At 45.1% G+C, this 17929-nt stretch overlaps 1 protein-coding gene across 2 annotated transcripts in view; it reads left to right on the top strand.

Annotated features, from left to right (window-relative positions):
- The first annotated feature begins 219 nt into the window (after positions 1-219).
- TRABD2A (TraB domain containing 2A) overlaps positions 220-17929 on the top strand; it is a 1184208-nt gene continuing 1166498 nt past the window's right edge. For both annotated transcript variants that reach the window (XM_078677534.1, XM_078677533.1), the window contains exon 1: positions 220-538. In XM_078677534.1, the coding sequence (XP_078533660.1) occupies positions 431-538 (108 nt within the window). In that variant the 5' untranslated portion in view covers positions 220-430. The remainder of the gene's footprint in view (positions 539-17929) is intronic.

A 17929-nucleotide genomic window follows, 5' to 3' on the forward strand; every position in this document is an offset into this window, starting at 1 on the left:
GCGCGACTGTTGTCTCGGTTTACCACCAATTCTTATTTTATGCGTTTTCTGAAACACAGCCTGACCCTAAACAAGGGGTTTTGTTTACAAATTTAGACAGCCACTAGAGGGAGTTGGCAGATGACTGAACCGCGCAACTAGTTAGTGGCCGTTCTTTAATCTTGATAGCCTTGTTGGCAGCTGCAAAAAGTGTCCAAGCAGAGTTCCTGTTGTGTTGCCTGGCTGAGGAGGACTGGGGCTGGCCAAGAGAACAGGGAGCTCACACTGGATGGCTTATGGCAGCACGCGCAAGGGCTGGTTTCTGAGAGCAAACTGCTCTGCAACTGTCCCTCCGCGGTTTCAGTAGTAACTGCCCCTGGGCTCTGACAGTGTTCCTCCCTTTTACGCTGTTGTGTTATTATGCACCAGTTTTACTCCTCCCTATTCAGCAATGAAGGTGGTCGGTTGGAATTTCATTCTGCAAGGGTTTCTGATCGGGCTGGCTGTTGCAACTTCGAAGGGATTCCGGGATTCTGCAAACTGCTTACTCGATAAGAAAGTAAGTTCGAGCGGAGTTTCGTGTGGTACTGTGTACGATCGGGGGCGTAGGGTATAGACTATTCTTATTTCAATCGATTGTGAATCCTGTCTGCAACAGGACATTCCACGTTTTTTCAAACTTCGGACGTGCGAATCTTGTTCATAGAGTGCCATTTGTAAATGTTTATTAATGCATTGCTTTGTTCATCTCATTAGACCAATGCAACCCTGCTGTATGCAGCAAAATGTAATGTATTTTATTTCCATGTGCCCTGTCTTGCTGGCTGTGTTTTTTCCTTGGTTGTTTTCTTTCCTTTCGCCCCATCTCATGTGGGAACCCCCTTTGAACTGATAAAATGCCAGCGCCTTTCCCCCTCCTTTCCCTCCCCTTCCCCCAGGCTCAATTATTGTCAAAGTTTCTCTGAAATGTCTTGGCCCCATTCACTCGGGAGAGGAGCAAACGTGTCCTACAATTTCTGCCTTGCAACCGGAAAGTTAACTGTCGAAAGAGGAAGCAGTGTCTGAGTTGGTCTAGTCCCCGTGCGGGTCTATTCTGTTCATATAAATATACCTAATTTTTGATCCAGCTGACTGAAACCCTCTCACAATCGACCAACATTCTGCTTAACATCAGCAGACAGGAAAGGCGCTAGCAGCAGTTCGCAGACAGTGATATGTGAGATATGCCAATTGCTAGGTGATGGGGTTTGAGTGTAGGGATGGCGGCTGTTAGGGCAGAGGTAAAGTTCTGTGGAGTGCGCCTGTGCTCTTTGCTCGCCGGCTTCCCCTTTATTTGCTGTGTTTACTTTGCGGCAGCCCTGAGGCAGTCGATCCATTCACGGCCCCCTGACCCTTCTTGTTGTCCAAACACAGCTCCGTAATGCTTCATTCGGTTTGTATTATGTCCTCTGCCCAGTAACATAAACATTTGCTCTTTGCTTCAGATTTTTTTAAAATTTATCTGATTCCATTAAGTTACCACAATTGGAACTATCTCGGGCTGGCAGATCTTCGTGTATTTCAGAAGCCGAGGGGACCACGATACAGCGTGCAGACATGGCAGAATGTGTTTTAATGAAAGACCCAGGATTACCGCACACCTGCTGTTAATAATATGTACGCATTTGAAATTGTTTCGATGGGTCTCCGTTGTGCCCCAAATAAATCAATCCTATTTTTGTGTCAAGTAAGTGTGATTTGTAAGTCATTCTTGAATGACTCTTCAGGAGGCTCAGAAACTGCCTAGCACCAAACTGACTGATGAGATTAATGTTCCCAGTGACTATACTGACCCTAGCGCAGCATCATCCCATTCACAGTGCTGTTGCAGCAGTGGTGAAGGTTTTAAGCACAGGCGTGTCCGGGACTCCTCTGGCATTCAGAGAAGACATCAACAATGGCGAGCATGATTTTTGGAGGAAGGGGCCAGAGCGCAGACAGATGTAGAACACTTTTCAATGACATCACTTGGGAACATTTGCCCCGTGTGTATGGTAGCTCGCCACACTCTTCCGGACATTGCGACTACTGCCAAAGTAAAAGCCACCAGCCTGTGTGATTTACACAATGAATGGCAGCGCGTGGTCATGCAACTGCAGCTTGCAGTCAGTGCCGGCCTGTGTTAGTACTAAGGTCACAGGTGACACTGCGGGATTTCTTCATTTTCGAATATCCTGCTGGCCTGAGCCCCCAGTTGCTAATTATATATCTGTGCTCGGATTTCTTCCAGTACACCAGACAGAATGGTTGTGAACACTGCAAAGCACTTCAGTTTCACCCCACACTATTGCTTGCTTGATGGATGAACTACCTATTAAACACTTCAGCTGCTGTCAGGGGTGATGTGCTACGAATAACATTTGCTAGACTGTAGTACCCACAAAAGAGTAATCGTATTGGTATAATGTGTGCCTGATATGAAGTGCCCTGACACCCTACATTGGTATGAGCATAACTATAAAGCAAATGAACTGTTGGTAGGTAAGAGAGGGACCGAAAGATCTTACAGCCAGATTCATCAATGTCCCGATTTGCGAGTCCTTAATAGCGATTATTAAGGAATCGCTATTAATGACTCGCAAAACGTTATTCATGTAGAAATCGCAATATTATTTGTGATTTCTACAGCTTCCTTATTTGCGATTAGCAAATAAGGAATGACTCCCCATTCATTCCTATGGGCTAAAAGGCCCATAGGAATGAATGGGGAGTCATTCCTTATTTGCGATTAGCAATTTGCTAATCGCAAATAAGGATGCGATTTCAAGGGTGCCAGGGGTGTCCAAAGGACACCCTGTAGCACCCCTGAAATGTAAATGTAGACAGATGTTGCGCACACACATGTCCAAAGGACATGTGTGTGTGTAACATACAACTTAGAAAAATGCACTAAAGTGCATTTTTCTAAGTTTTCGCTATTTACCACGAAGTCAGACTTCGCGGTAAGTAGAGGCCAAAAGTAGCGAATTCGCAATTCAAAAATGGTTCATGAATTGCATTTAAGGAATCTCAAATAGAGATTTCTTAAATGCAATTCCTCGCAATTTAGCGATTTCGCAATTTGCGATTTTTGCATTTGGGGTGATGAATCCCAAATGCAAAAATTGCGCTCGCAAAGGGCCAGATTCTCAGAATCTGGCCCTTTGCGAGCCGATTTTACAAAGATGAATCTGGCTGTTAGAGTGCTGTAGGAATTAAATAGATGATATAAGGCATATAAATGATTGGTACTACACGATGGTGTTGGGCCATATATGATAGACAAAGAGCATTACAGTAGAAATACAGCAGTCACCAATAGTGAGTAACAGCAAAGCCATAGGTCAATTGTAGCAGTTTTAAGATCTTCTTAGAGTTTCTCGTTGCTCAAATGTGTGTAATTTCTCTGATATTTATATATGCTTCCCTCGTTTTCATTGCTTGATTTTGCTTGCGCGAAAGTGTCACTCATAGTTATTGAAATGTCACTCACAATTACACTGAAATATGAAAATGTCACACTTAGGCAATCTGAAACCTTGGCAGCTATGTAGTTATGTGGTAGTTTCAGGCTTTAGTCTGTTCCTCACAACCACAACACAGAAGCGGGGACATACACCTAAATGAGATGGCTCCAAAGTACGTTATTTATTTTTATTGTTATATATAGTGCCAGCAAGACCCTTTCGGGTGACAGAGCGCGTAACAGAGTGCAAAAATATGGGAATAAAACAGGAGTACATATGAAGACAATATATAAGCACAGAAAATAAAAACACAATATTTACAAATAATAGAATATTATTAACAGAAGTATTAACAGAATAGGTGGTGATATGCTCGCACACAAGGTGACCAGAGAGTATATAGACTAGCGTGAGTCAAGGTTCAAATCAATTCCAGCATAATAAAAGGCAACAAACAGGTATCAGGAGATGGAGGAAGGTTCTCCGTGCGAGGGGAATTTGTTGGATAGTAAAATTTTTACTTCCTTTCTAAAGATGGATATGGATGGGTTGCATGTGATCACAGTAGGGAGAGAGTTCCATATTTTTGGTGCAATTCCGGAGAAGGATCTGTTGTATGTTTTCTTTTTCTTAAATTGTTGTGGTTTAAGCAGTAAGGAGCTAGTGCTTCCCGAAGTTCTGGTTCCACCTAATACTGTCAGTTTTTGGGTCAGGTCGGAGGAGGTATTGTAATGTACCTCTTTGTGGGTCATAGAAGAAATTTTGAAATAAATTCTAGCCTCAACAGGTAGCTAATTCAATGTTTGAAGGATGGGGTGATGTGATTTCTACTTTTAGATCCAGTGATGCGCCTAGCTGCTGCATTTAGTGTGGCCTTCAAGTGAGGTTTGTGGGAGGCCCACCAGGGTAGTGCTGCCATAGTCTAATTTTCATAGCACACGTGCTTGAATTGCTGTTGTGAGGTCAGCAGCAGAGAGGAAAGATTTTAGCTCTCTAAGAATGTGCAACTGATGGTTAGCTCCTCTAGATGTATTTTTGCATGGAGAGGTCTTGGTCCAAGGTTATACCTAGGAATTTGGTAGAGTCAATGAGATGTGGAGTACAATTCAGGGCAGTGAGAAGGGGCAGCCAGTCTTTTATGTTGGGGGAGCTGGTGGTGGGTGGTGCGATCAGTAGGAATTCAGTTTTAAGGGCATTGAGTTTAAGGGGATTATGAGACAGCCAGTGTTGTTTTTTATTGGGGGAGGCGATTTTCATGTAGACTTGGGTATCGTCACCATACATGGGGTTTGAGATGTGGGAGACTTTGAGGATTTCATTGAGGTGCTCCATATATAAGTTAAATAATGTCGGGGAGAGAATAGAGCCTTGGGGTATGCCTAGTTACAGTTGAGACTGGTCAAAAAGTGTGTGATTGATTAGGATGCGTTGAGACATGTTACGTAGAAAGAGGTAAGCCATTTCAGCATGGAGCTGGAGAAGCCCATCCTCTGTTCAAGAAGGTTTAGAAGGTTTAGAAGAAGGACATGGTTGTGAGTGTCAAAAGCTTCTGATAGGTCTAATAGAATTAGGAGGCAGGATTCATTCTGGTCAGGTGAGTGTAGGGCTTCGTCGACATTGTGGGCCATGGCAGTCGCGGTGCTGTGATCTGATCGGAAGCCAGATTGACAGAGGTTGAGGTGTTGGAATTGCTCAATGTGATTGTGTAGCTGTAGGTGTACACATTTTTCTAGAAGTTTGGCCAAAGTAGGGAGGTTTGAGATAGGGCAGTAGTTATTGAGGTCAGATTGGTAGGAGCTGTTTTTTTTAAGATAAAGGTAACCTGGCCATTTTTTAGGCAGTCAGGTAGGAAGCCTTGGGAGAGTGAAGCCTTGATTATCGTAAACCATAGTAGGAGGTGATTTGACTCCTTTTAGAGTTTAGAGGGGGAGGTGGGTGATCGCTGAAGTAGATGGAGTATTTCAGAGATGACAATAGATTTAAAGTGTAGTTTTCATTGAGTTTTTTTAAGCTAGACCAGGAGGCTTTATTTTTTAGTGCGATGCGGGGATTTTTCGGGCATGTATCATGATCTGGAGGGGAGGGGTGAGGGGGCTTCATGTGGAAGTAGTTTAATAGCGTTCTTGATATTGTTAGAGAGATATTTGCAAGGTTTTCTCAGCAAAAACGGAGGCAAAGGTTTCACTGTTGGGTAATGTTTTGTTATCAGCAGAAGTGGGATCACTTTTGCATGTTGATTGTTTTTTATAATTTCGAAGAGTTTTTTGAGGCAATTTGTTGCAGAGTCTTGGTGATTTTGGAAGAAAGTTTCTTTGGAATACCTAATGTGTCTATTATAAGCTCTTCGTTTTTGACATAGGAGTTTGAGGTTGTCCAAGGATGTGGAATGTCTCCATGCTCTTTCTGCAAATCCAAGGAGTTGGCTTCTTCGTTTAATATAAGCATATGGACCTAGTGTACTATACCTACTCTGTTCAGAGCCAAGAATATTTAGGGTAACATTTGCCCAGCTATGCTAAAAAGACGTTTTTACGCTTTAGATTGTTTTATATTCCTGTTTCTTTGTTTGAAGGGAAATGGAACTCCGATTTTAAAGTTAAAACTACCTGCTGTCTTTGTGGACTTGCAACTGAATCCCTTTTGCCTATCATATGTATTTGTTCTTAAATGTTGTATTTAAAGAAAAAATGCTTATGCTCCATGTTTAACAAAGAAAAAAATAAGGTCAACTATGGAAGCCATCAGGTAATGTTTTAGACTCATGGAAGACAGAGCAATAATACAGTATACTACATTTTTAGATCAGGCCTACAGAGCCCTAGCTGTATGATTTTATATTTTATACTGATGTATTTAAAGAAGAAGATTTGTATATGGATTACCTATTAAGATAGCCTGAATTGCATTTAGGTATAATCAAGTATCTGCACAAAACCTGTGAACTTTTATGCGTCCTTGCACATTAGCACTTTATTTGAGCTGATAAGAAAAGTCAGTAGGCCAAGTAAGAGAAAAGGAAGAGGCCGAAAGTGTTTTGGTCAATGGTACGAATAACAAGGCCAGTGCTGCTATTGGTTGAAACATAAAAAGTCCACTCCTGCATTAATTATAATCGGGAGAGGATGTGGCCTTAGACCTAGAGCGGTTGACCTGGAGGCTGCGGAACCAGGTTCGAGTCTCGGCAGGGACGCTCAACATCCTGTGATTCTGTAACGCAACTGGTGCTCATATAAAGCGCTCTGATACCGTCGGGTCAAGCTTGTGCTATATAAAACTCCAGGAAAAGAAAGAAAAAGAACATATAAATGTTAATACTACGCCGACAATGTATGGATTAAGTTGCATGCAAATGAAGTATAAATATATGTCTTAGGACACTACTGCATTTTAGAAACTGTATTGAAGAAACTGCACTTTTTTATGGACATTTTTTCGACAAGATGCACTAAATATTAATTGTGATTTAAAGATAACGCTCATACTTGAAATTGTATGTTCGGAGTTTAGATGCATTGAAACTGGCCGCTTATATGTCAGAATTTTAGAATCCTATCATTTTAGAAGCGTATTTATACTATGTATGATGTGTATATCTATTATTGTAATCTCTGATTAAAACGATAAACTTTTTTTAATAATCAACTTTATTGATATTTAGAAAAAAACACAAATTCATATTGGCAGGCTATTCAGGTACATTATCTTGATGATACGCAGCATCAAAAACAATGACAGAGACTTGTGTATCATGCTTCAGAGTAAAATTACATGCAAGGTTATCATGAATCATAGGAGTACACACACCATTCAAGAGGATAGGTTGAACCATTTACCCCAAATCTTTTCAAATCGTTCCGTACTAATACAATAAACTTTACTTAACACTACTACTAAAATACATGAACAAAAAAGATATTATTAATAACAATATTTTTTTAAATGGCATTAACAAGATAGATATTTTTAACAGCTATATTAACAACTTTAATAGTTTTAACATCAATATTATTTACCTTAAACTCAATGTTCTTGTTGACAATATTTTTGCACTCAATATGTGCGCATTAAGAATCATAATATATCCAACTTAATATTTCCGTATCTCAATATTTGTTTTCACAATATTTTATGTGAATACCATACCAAATACCTCCATCCACTATGTAAAATCCCATAGGTAACTTTTGCTGAAAAAATAAAATGAGAGGTAGTTGGGTAGGAATTTTGCTCTTCACAGTCCTGCCAGGCTGGAATCATTGGAGCGAAGAGGTCGGGCCCAAAATGGTGGTGACCTAAATAACCTGCTTCTCTCCTGCAATACCAACCAAAGTCTGTGACGCACAACTTACGGGTATACTTCCTGTCCCACCCTTTGGAAATCAGGTAGATCCTCACACGAGAGCTGAAGGCAGGAGACTAGCTGCAGGGGAACCCATGTACCCTTACTCGCACCTAGAAGTCCAGTAAGGGAGCAGAAGCGGATCCTTAGGTGGCTGTGACCTATTGCTTCTCACCCCAGGATGAGATGAGGTCTCAAAGTCTGGAAGTAATTAGAGGAACACATTCTGAGCCCTGCAAGAAAACAAACCAAAGATATGTACTTCTTTGACCTCACTTGGGTGAAAATCTCCTTCGACAGGGTACTTTTTTCTTGAGAAACAAAGTGGTGCAAGGAATGGTAGAGACTAGTTGGCAGGGAAGCATATGGAGTTATAAGAAACTGCATTGCGCATACGATATCTGCAGCTTCCTCGAGATTAAGGGTGTCCCTTTGGGCTTCGACTCAGGGCAGTCATTGGGAGGACGGAGTGGCAGCTATCCTAATATTTCCAGAGTATTCAGTTTTTAGCTATGCACCACCATTAACGTCTGACTTGATTGATACAGTCTAGTTCAGTCTATTTCAGACACACATGATTTAAGACACTGACCGTTTATCACAGGGTTTGGGCAGCAATTAAGATAGACTGTGGAATTTCTGCTTTTAATCAGTTCACCTCCCTTGAGAGCAACCCCAGCGTACCTGTGTCCTTGCAAGAAGGTTACTTGCAATTTTGACATCAGATCGACATTAAGTAACCAGTACTGCCAAGTATCACGCATCAGGCGTTAGACTAACGCATTTCAGTTTGGTGCTCCGCATCACCACACTGAAATGCATTGTCACGCATATAGCCATAGCGCTTCAGCTGTTAAGCTGTTAGCGCTGCCTACTGCTAAAGTGAAGCTGTAGTGATGGCAGTGTGTGCACTGCCTGGCATGCGCGCTCCGTTCACAGGCTTGGGGGTTCGGCTGGCTAAGCTTGCAGCAACTGTCTGCTACAGTGTATCAGTTTAAAAAGAGATTTCCGGAGTTGGCGCCGCTCTGACTGTGTCACGTCGGGGTAGCCGTTGCAGCAAATCATGGCAGTGCTCCCCTACTCGTACCATCGCGTGGTTCCAGGCTGCAGTAAATTTAAAATGACAATAATGGCCCCCACTGCGAAAGGGCGAGGGAGTCAGCCTTGCCGCTGCCAGAACGGACCGCGGCGCCCGGTAAACTTGAATTGCCTTGGCTCACGGTTCGAGGCCAGAGGGCGGCTTCACAAGTAAGTGAGACTGGCAGTGCAACATGCTGCAGCCAACCGAGTGGATTAATATTCATTCTGGGAAATTATTTGTTTTTCAGCTGCAGCGCGATCAGTTGCCTAAGTGGCTGTCATGTTGCAGTATACTGTAGGTCAGAGTTCTTCTGCACAGGCATGGCTGAGGGCTCAAGGCTGCCGTCGGGCTGTGTGTGACTGACTAAGTGTGTGCCTGAGGCTGCCGTGCCCAAAATGCCCTGGGCTGCGTGCTGCTGTCTGACCCTGTTACTGGAGCACCAGCTATGGTGGGTTTCAGAAAAGTCCACAAGAGGTTCAGCTCATAGTCGAGACCTAAGGAAGTGTAATTAACCTCTGACTGTGAAAAGAGGAGCGTAGGAGGCGGAACAATCCAACCTGTACCGGCCACCGAACCAGACATGACATTCCAAAGAGGGGATGTTTGCTGTCAGAATAAGTAACGGAGTTGTGAATAGTGTGCACCCTTTAAAATGGTTTCGTTTTTTCTGCTTTTTTGTGTTGCCATCATGTCAGGGAACAAAACCCGCCGCTCCCGATCATTACTAGTCTCGTCATTAATAATCTCATGACCAAAACCTGTTGCTAATGCCAGAGACTGACGTCGAAGCTATGAAACTTGGCTGTATTATCGGTTTCTTACTCTGATTCTTCTGTAAAATTAAGAGAGGCCAATCTGTGCATCCAGAGGGTGAAGAGGGAAGGTAAGTATTGGCTTCCCTTCATTTTACTGAACAATCAGAGCAGGAAACCGAAAATATAACCAGGTCAATTACGGATCCCAACCCAGCCCTACTGGCTATCTTGATACATTACTGAGATCCACAAAGGTAGAACTCGACTGAAGCACTGGGTTGGTCTGCTGTCAACACTCCCCTGTTAACTGGTGGGTGCTGAGTGCCACAAGCAGGAGGGGGAATCAACGATAGGAATTAGCTATAAGGCCCTAGAGGCTTGAAAATAGCATGACTTTGGGGTATTCCCAGACAGCAGGATAGTCAGGGCTCTAGTCGTCGGTAGACGCGGTAACTAGCAGCTGTCTGCACAGTTTTATCCTTCAGACAAGTGTCCCCATGCACACTCTGCAGCCCTTTGCAAACATTCAGCACTATTGATATTACGTTTCGGACTGCTACCATGTGAAGTTGATGCCCTGATTGGACGTCTCATTGGTATCCCTATCTTAACTTTCCATTTCAGTGATTCATAGCTGCCAAGGTTTCAGATTGCCATGTGTGACATTTTAAAAGTGCGAGTGAAATTATGAGTGACATTTCAACGACTTTAAGTGACACTTTCTCGCGAGCAAATATCATGCAATTAAGACAATGGAAACATCTAAATATCAGAAATTACAGCCAAATGAGCAACAAGAAACTCCAAGAACTTCTTGAAACTGTTGCAGAGCACCAGAAAAGGAAGGAGACTAACCAGAAATAATCCTACCTAACCTAACATACATACATACTGATTATAAACACAGGGGTTTCGTTTCCATTTAGTTGCCTCTATTTTATGCTACTAGTACCTTGTTGGACCTGGCCCTTTTTGGCAGGTTCACCCCGAAACTTTTTGCTTTTTCCTAGCCTGTTTCTGGAACCTAGTGTTGATGGTTTTAGGCCTTTGCGCACTTTTTCACTGTGGTACAGTGTAAAGTGCGTGAGCTCTCTGTGTATGTGTGGTAAGTGACCTGCCCTCCCATAGGAATGAATGGGGAATATGTATGCCCATGGTAGTTCCTGATGTGTGGGGAGTGCAGGGTCGAGTTTGATATGTGCGAACTCGTGAGATTGAATGCTGCGTAATGGTGTATGCGGCATGATTGTGTCTAGTCTAGAAGTGCCACTTTTGGCATATTTGTGTAGTCTGTGGCTGGCGTGTGATTGGCTGGTGAGCCTGGCCCAGGAGTGCCTGGGCCTGCTTGTGGATTGACTGTCTGATTTGAGGTTGACAGGGGCTGGGGAGCTCCCAGGAGGTTGTCTGAGTCAGCCCGTGGATGAAAGGCTGCATCTGCTGCCAGGGAAGTGGGAGGAGATATCATCTGGGAGTGAATGAGGCTGTGCCTGCCTGCCACAATGCTGGCTCCACCTCCCCGCTGGGCGACTGTCACCTCTGTCCCTGATACTGAAAGAAAGAAGGAAGCCAGGAAGCCCAAGGGCTCCAGCAACACCCAAGAACTGGTTTAGACCGGGTTCAGGGCCCACTTGCACAAAGACTTCAAAGACTTTTCTCTGTATAAGAAGGGGCTGTGTCCCCTTCCAAAATGTTCTTGTTTCTAACTTGAATCTGCCAGGGGCGTGCTGCTGCTTGGGCCCAGGGGAATCCCTGGATGCCTGGAGGACTTCTGGGGGACCCCTCTGCCTGCCTGGGATGATTGGGGGGACTTTGCTTTGCCCCTTGGGACCTCTGGGACCTTTGGCAGCATGGAGAAGCTGTATTTTCCTGCAGAGACCTTTTTCTTACCTTTACCCAGGCTTGTTGAAGCCTAAGCGCCCTGGGAGCGCTTTTTAAGGAGAAGGCTCGTGACTCTGCCCTAGCGCTTAAAGAGCGCTTCCATTTTATGCCTTTGCAGCTCTGGGCTGCTGTTCAGGGATTCCCCCGTGATGTCAGCCCTGCGGGTGCCACCCCGCGTATTTAATTATATTTTTATTGATGGGTGCCACCCCATTTATTTAATTAAATAACAGGTGCTCACCCCATTTCTACTGTTATTTCTACAACTGAGGGTGCCCACCCCTCGGTTTGCCCCGTTGTTTCACCGCCGCGGCCCTCGCTCAAGAAACCGGAAGTCAGGCGATGCTTTGCCTGGCGGAGGGCGGGACTTCCGGTTTTGCGAGAGGAGTCTCGCGCCCGCCGCCGGCATCCGAGGAGTGAGGTGAGCGGTGTTGCGGGGCTCCCATGAGCTGAGGGAGCCCCGTGGTGAATGGAGGACCCCCGGGTCCCAGGAGGGGGCCCGGGTGAAGCACCGCTTGCTGCAGCCATGGAGTGGAGTTGCCGCCCGGAGGAGCCCCAGCCAGCAAACAGCCCGGTGAGTGAGGGAGACCGGAGTTGCTGCGGGGGGAAGCTCCGGGCAGGTGTTAAGGCCAGCCAAGGCCCCGGATGGCAGTGGGTCTCCCCACCATAGCGGGCAGTGTTGTATGTGGCAGCCCCTAGGATCCCAGGGGCATTGTTGTGTCCTGAGCCCCCGGAGGCTCCGACGAGGGGCATATTTTCCTTAAGAGCCACTAGAGGCTCCACAGCTGCGGGGGCATGTTTGTTTTAAGGAGCTGAGTTGGCTCCAAGGCCCGTGTGCAGTCCACCGTTTAGGGGGGGCATAGTTGGTGCTTAGGTCGGTCCCGGATTACAGTGGGCCGCCCCAACGTTATTAGTGAGTTGAGAGCCCCTGAGGTTCCAGCGTGATTTAGGGGGCCATTGTCCTTTTCTAGAGGGCCCTGGGGACATGGTGATTGGTTAAGGAGCCAGTGTGCTCCCCAGAGGTAAGGTTATTTGTAGAGCCTGTGGGCTCCAACGATGGGCGTAGTCCATGACAGAGCCTGTGTGGCTCCAACCCCCTGCGGCGTAGTTTATCTAAAAAGGGCCAGTGAGGGCCCATGCCGCAGTTTTGTCTCCATCTGCCCAGCAATTAGTGGGCAGCTGCACCGTTTAGGCGTAATTGGAGAGAGAGTCCCTGTGTGGGACAGAGATGGCACAGAGGTGCCAGGCCTTCTACAGCTGCGCAGCACATAGTGCCAGCTGCAACGTTTAGGCCTTGTGATTGTTCTCAGGTGCCCAGCAAGTAGTGGGCACCTGCACCGTTTAGGCCCCTGACTTACGGACTACAGGGCGTCCTAGCCCCAACAAGGCCAGTTGGCCTAGGGACTGCCACAGGTAGTGGCTTATGTGAGTTTTTGCGCAATTGTGTGGTTTTATTTCACCTCTGAATGTTTTTGGACATCATGTGTTTTTGCGCTATTGAGTTGTGTTCTGGCACCTCTGAATGTTTTTATGCATCATGTGTCTTCCTTGTTCTGGCACCTCTGAATGTTTTTGATGCATCATGTGTCTTGTTATTACACCGCTGAATGTGTCTTTATGCATCATGTGTTTTCTTCCCTTACACCTCTGAATGTTTTAGGCATCATGTGTTTTCTTTCCTTGCACTTCTGAATGTGTTTTTACGCATCATGTGTTCTTCCTATGTTGCACCTCTGAATGCCGTGATGTATCATGTGTAATGTGTTCTTGCTTCTACCCCTAAATGTATTTTATTCTTAGGTGGTTGTGTTTTGCCTAGTATAGTTTATACTAGAGAGGTTATGTGTCCATGCGTGATCTAGGCCTAGGGTTATTAGTATTGCGTAGTGTGTACCTACCTTTACCAGTAGTTACTGGTTGTGATTTATAACTGTTATTTTGTTTCTGTTCTTGCTAATTTGTGCTACAGTGATTTTATATCCTTTTATTCTAATTTCTGACAGTATCTCTATTTCTAAAGATTCTGACAGTGGCCCATGTGGCCCTGTCTTGTAAATAATCCCTTATGAATATTGCCCGTGCCAGTCGGCACAATGTACATGTGTGATTTCTATCTGATGTGGTTTTGACAATACTGAAGTTATTTTTACATAACCTTGTGTGGAGTTCCTTTTGTGGTGTGCCTAGGATGTTGTTGCTGTTGTGTGCTGGCGCAAATGCTTTACACATTGCCTCCGAGTTTAGCCTTACTGCTCGTGCCAAGCTACCAAGGGGGTGAGCAGGGGTTATCTTGGCGTGTGACTTCCTTGCCCTGACTAGAATGGTGGTTTCTGCCTGGCTTTGGCGTCAGCCTTAGCCTACCAGAAATAGCCAGTTCTAACATACCTGTTGTACATAAGTTGCAGGTTATAGAACAGGGTTCACCCAAACAAAGTCACTGGGACCTGGGTAATATAAGTACTGAGGAGAGGGGTCCCATCAAAGAGCAACAAATTCAAACAGTTAGATAACAATAGAAAAAAATCAATTGACCTGCATTGTTGTTTATTCACAATGTAGGTTCTTTGCTGATCATCATAAATTCAATAAACAATCAAGTATTATTCACAGTGCCCCTGGAAGGGAGGGAAGTGCTGTAGTGCAGGGTGGTGTAGGTATAGGATGGTGACAATATAAAAACTGGCCTAGCGGCCTCAATGTATCATGTATCAAAATTCAAATTTAGACAAAGAAAACGATCATTGATTCAGAAAATTCATTCAGTATAGATCATGCTTCACAACTCGCAATAAATGACTAGATCATGGGGGAAAAAGCTGAATCAACATATAAGCTGTCGACGTTTCGACCCTCTAGCGATTGCAGGCGTTATTTATATCCTTGCTTTGGGGTCTTCATCAGGACGGGGAAGGGGCAGGCAACCTATTTAATGAGTAATGAATTAATAACTGAATTAGATAAGGTGCACAAGTCAAAATTTGTATAAAATTAATTTAGTTTAGCACAGTAAATTGGTGGACAAGACATACCAAAGGTTGCTCGTGTCCAGGATGGAAGATGGGGTTAAGAACCTCTCAGAAGAAGAATTACTTCGGGTCCTGTAAGAGTGGGGGAGATATTAATTAGGACCCCAACAAGGAAAATATGTCCATGAGTGGAAGATAATCAAAAAGATGCACTTACATAGATTGGTGATGTAAGGCAGCACTCAAATCTGGGAAGAAAAAGGAGAGCGGCACATCTTTAGTCATAGCAAGCCACCAGATCATGGGAGTACATACGCTTTATCCAGGAAGAAGAAAAATAAAATACAAACATAACTCACAGGAGTTGAAGCTGTCGACGCCACTCGTGTACGCCAAGGCGTTGGGTAGAATACTCAAGTGCTGCTGTGCGTGATCGCATCGGCGGAGAATTAACCGTCTGGGAAAATAAGACGGAGAGTCAGGATACAACCAGGTCACCCTGAGGGGCTTATTGCTAGCGAACGGGGGCAGCAACATATGGAGGCAAAACCTACCGGGAGCGGAGTGAATCCGTTAGATTGCCGACTCGCATTCAATAATGGCGATCGGCTGGTTCCTGTTAGACCGGTAACCAAGGCAACCTAACCACGTGACCTATGACGGTCCGTGTGGTGTATGGAAGAAAGACTCTAATAAGGTTCTCGGATTGTAAAAGTTGGATAAAATTCGTCTGAAATGATTGGGAATACTTTCTAAAAAATTGTCGTTTCCAATAACAAGGTGACAGTGATCAGCCTGCCCGCATTGCAGATTGGGCTTTATAATTGTTCATTGTCCCAGTAATATGAACCTCTTAATGTTCAAAGTACCAGTAATCCGAGCCTTTTGTTGTTCAATAACACAGTGAACCATATACAATTATAAATACAAATAGAGCCATAAGAAAATTACATCGTAATGTGAATTAAAACACTGTGAGCATAGAGATATAGCCAATATCATTGAAACAACAAATTGAAGTGTGCCTGTCAAATGATGGTAAGGGTCAAGTCACACAAAGTTAATATACCTTGATATGGCAGCAAAATGTCGTTACGCGAGTCAAGGTAGGAGATCAAACATGGAAATGCATATATATGAGTGGGTGTCATCTTAATATCATACTGCGGCGTACCTGTCACATGACGGTAAAAGCCGTATCAGATGGAACAAGCAATACCATAGTTCTTAGACGTTGTTATTAAGGGTCTAGATATACCAGCAGTAGAACTGTCGTTATCAAATGTGCCTATTAGTTCAGAGTGGCTAATTGGGAAAAGGAGCTATCATTCTCATTCAAGCCGTTCTGGATGGAGTCGAAATAAAGCATCCACTTCAGTTCCCGTTTGTTCAAGATGTCAATGATATTCCCACCCTGGGGTCCAAGGGTTGTTTTCTCTAAAATCACCCATTTAAAGCTATCAGGGGCATGTGAGACAGATTTAAAGTGCTCAACAAGAGGTGTGCCTTGTACCTCGCATCGAATACGACTTGAGTGTTGAAGAATCCTTACTTTAGCTTTCTGTTGAGTCTGGCCAATATAGATCTGGTTCCATGGACACACTATAGCGTAAATTATATTGGTTGTATTACAATTAGTGTGTGATTGTAATTGCACCTTACGTTGGTTGTATTCAAACTCCTTGGTTTGCACCGTAGTGTCACAGGCCTTGCACTGTCCACATCTGAAATGGCCTTTCAATGGGTGGAAGATTCCACATAGTTGGTTCCTCCTTTGATTGTAACAGTGATCTCACAACATGGTCCCTGACGCTTTTGGCTTTACGGAAAGCATGTAATGGTGTATTGTCTTGTCCCACATCATCTGCAATCAATTTCCAGTGTTGATTCACAACCCGCCTTATTTTATTGCTTTTGGTTGAAAATGTAGTAACACATGCAAGTCTTTCTTGCTGCTGGTCAGTAATGTCCCTAGGAGTCAGTAGATGATCGCGGAGATATAACCAAGCTCGTTTCCTAGCTCTTTTAACAAGTCGCCTTGGGTAACCGCGTTGTTGGAGACGATTCGACAGGTCCTCAGACTCCTCAATGTAATGTTCCTTACTGGAACAGTTCCTACGGATACGTAAGAACTGCCCAAAGGGCAAATTGTCTCGTAAAGATCGAGGATGATGGCTGTTGTATTGCAGGAGTGAGTTCCTCTCAGCGGGTTTGCGGTATAGTGTAGTCTGTAAGGTACCGTCATTTTCATAGATTGGTAATGTCCAAAAAGTCTACTTTTTTGTTGTTAGAATGAATCGTGAAGTTAAGGTGAGGGGATTGTTGGTTCAGCCAGGAATGGAAAGACATAAGTTTGTCCGAATCTCCGTTCCAAATAAGGAGGATGTCATCAATGTATCTCATCCAGAGACCAAGGCGGTCTCTGAATGGATTGAAGTTGCAAGCATTGATGCACCACCAGAGCACGACGTGCTGACATTTACATAAAAATAAGTGACAGCGGCGTCGCGTGCGCAGTGCTGCGTGGGGGCTGAGTGTGATTTACCTTATGAAGAATGACCTGCTGCTGCCCAGCACTGCCAGTGCTGTCTTCATGATAGGCAGAGCTGCTGCTGTCCACTCGAGTCGGTCGGACTCACTCCTCGCCTCGACCGCTCCCCCCCCCCCCCCCGGCCGCGCTCGTCCTCCTGGTGGGGCTGGACAGCCCAGAGCTGACTTTCGCCGGCTCAGCTGCCTGCCAGGAGGTCAAGTTAACTGCTGCTGCAGTTCTGGTTTTGCGGGGCGCAGGCGGCCGGCCTATCGATAATGCGGCCGGACCCTCTGCGGCCGCGGCCGCCGGCCTGCCATCATGAGAGAGGCTGTGAGCAGCAGGCAGGCAGCCTGCACTTTCAGATCCCACGCCGCTTTACTAACTTCCTGTTCCTGGGCCGGACATGACGGCACATCTGGATTAAAATCCCAGCCCCCCCTGGTGATACGGTCGGTGATTGGCTGGCTAATACGGACTGAGAGGGCAGGCAGCCCGGCCCCCTGCGGTGTCTGATGAGCCGTGCTGGCGCTGCAGCCGCACCATTGCCGCATTCTGTTTCCAGGGCAACAGGCAGCTCCTGGCATACAGAGACAGTGCAGTCGATACATTTGTAGCGCTCGGCTCTCAGAGCTGAGCGCTGCAGTGCAGTCTGGTTAACTGTTTAGGGACACACGGAAGTAGGCGCACCTCGGAGCAGCAGAGAGAGCCACGGGCACAGTGACAGAGGCGCCGCTGGTGGCTCGCCTGGCAGCAGGTGCAAAATGCGTGACATTGCATTTCAGTGCGGTGATGCGGATCACCGCACTGAAATGCGTGAGGGTCACACCTGTTGAGTGACGCTTGGCAGGACTGGTGAATTTGAGCAGTTCGAAGATGCTTCTTATTGCAAAAGGCTGTAATGCCTAATATTTATCTC

This window comes from Lissotriton helveticus, chromosome 2_1, assembly GCF_964261635.1.
Source record: "Lissotriton helveticus chromosome 2_1, aLisHel1.1, whole genome shotgun sequence".
Classification (NCBI taxonomy): Eukaryota; Metazoa; Chordata; class Amphibia; order Caudata; family Salamandridae; genus Lissotriton; species Lissotriton helveticus.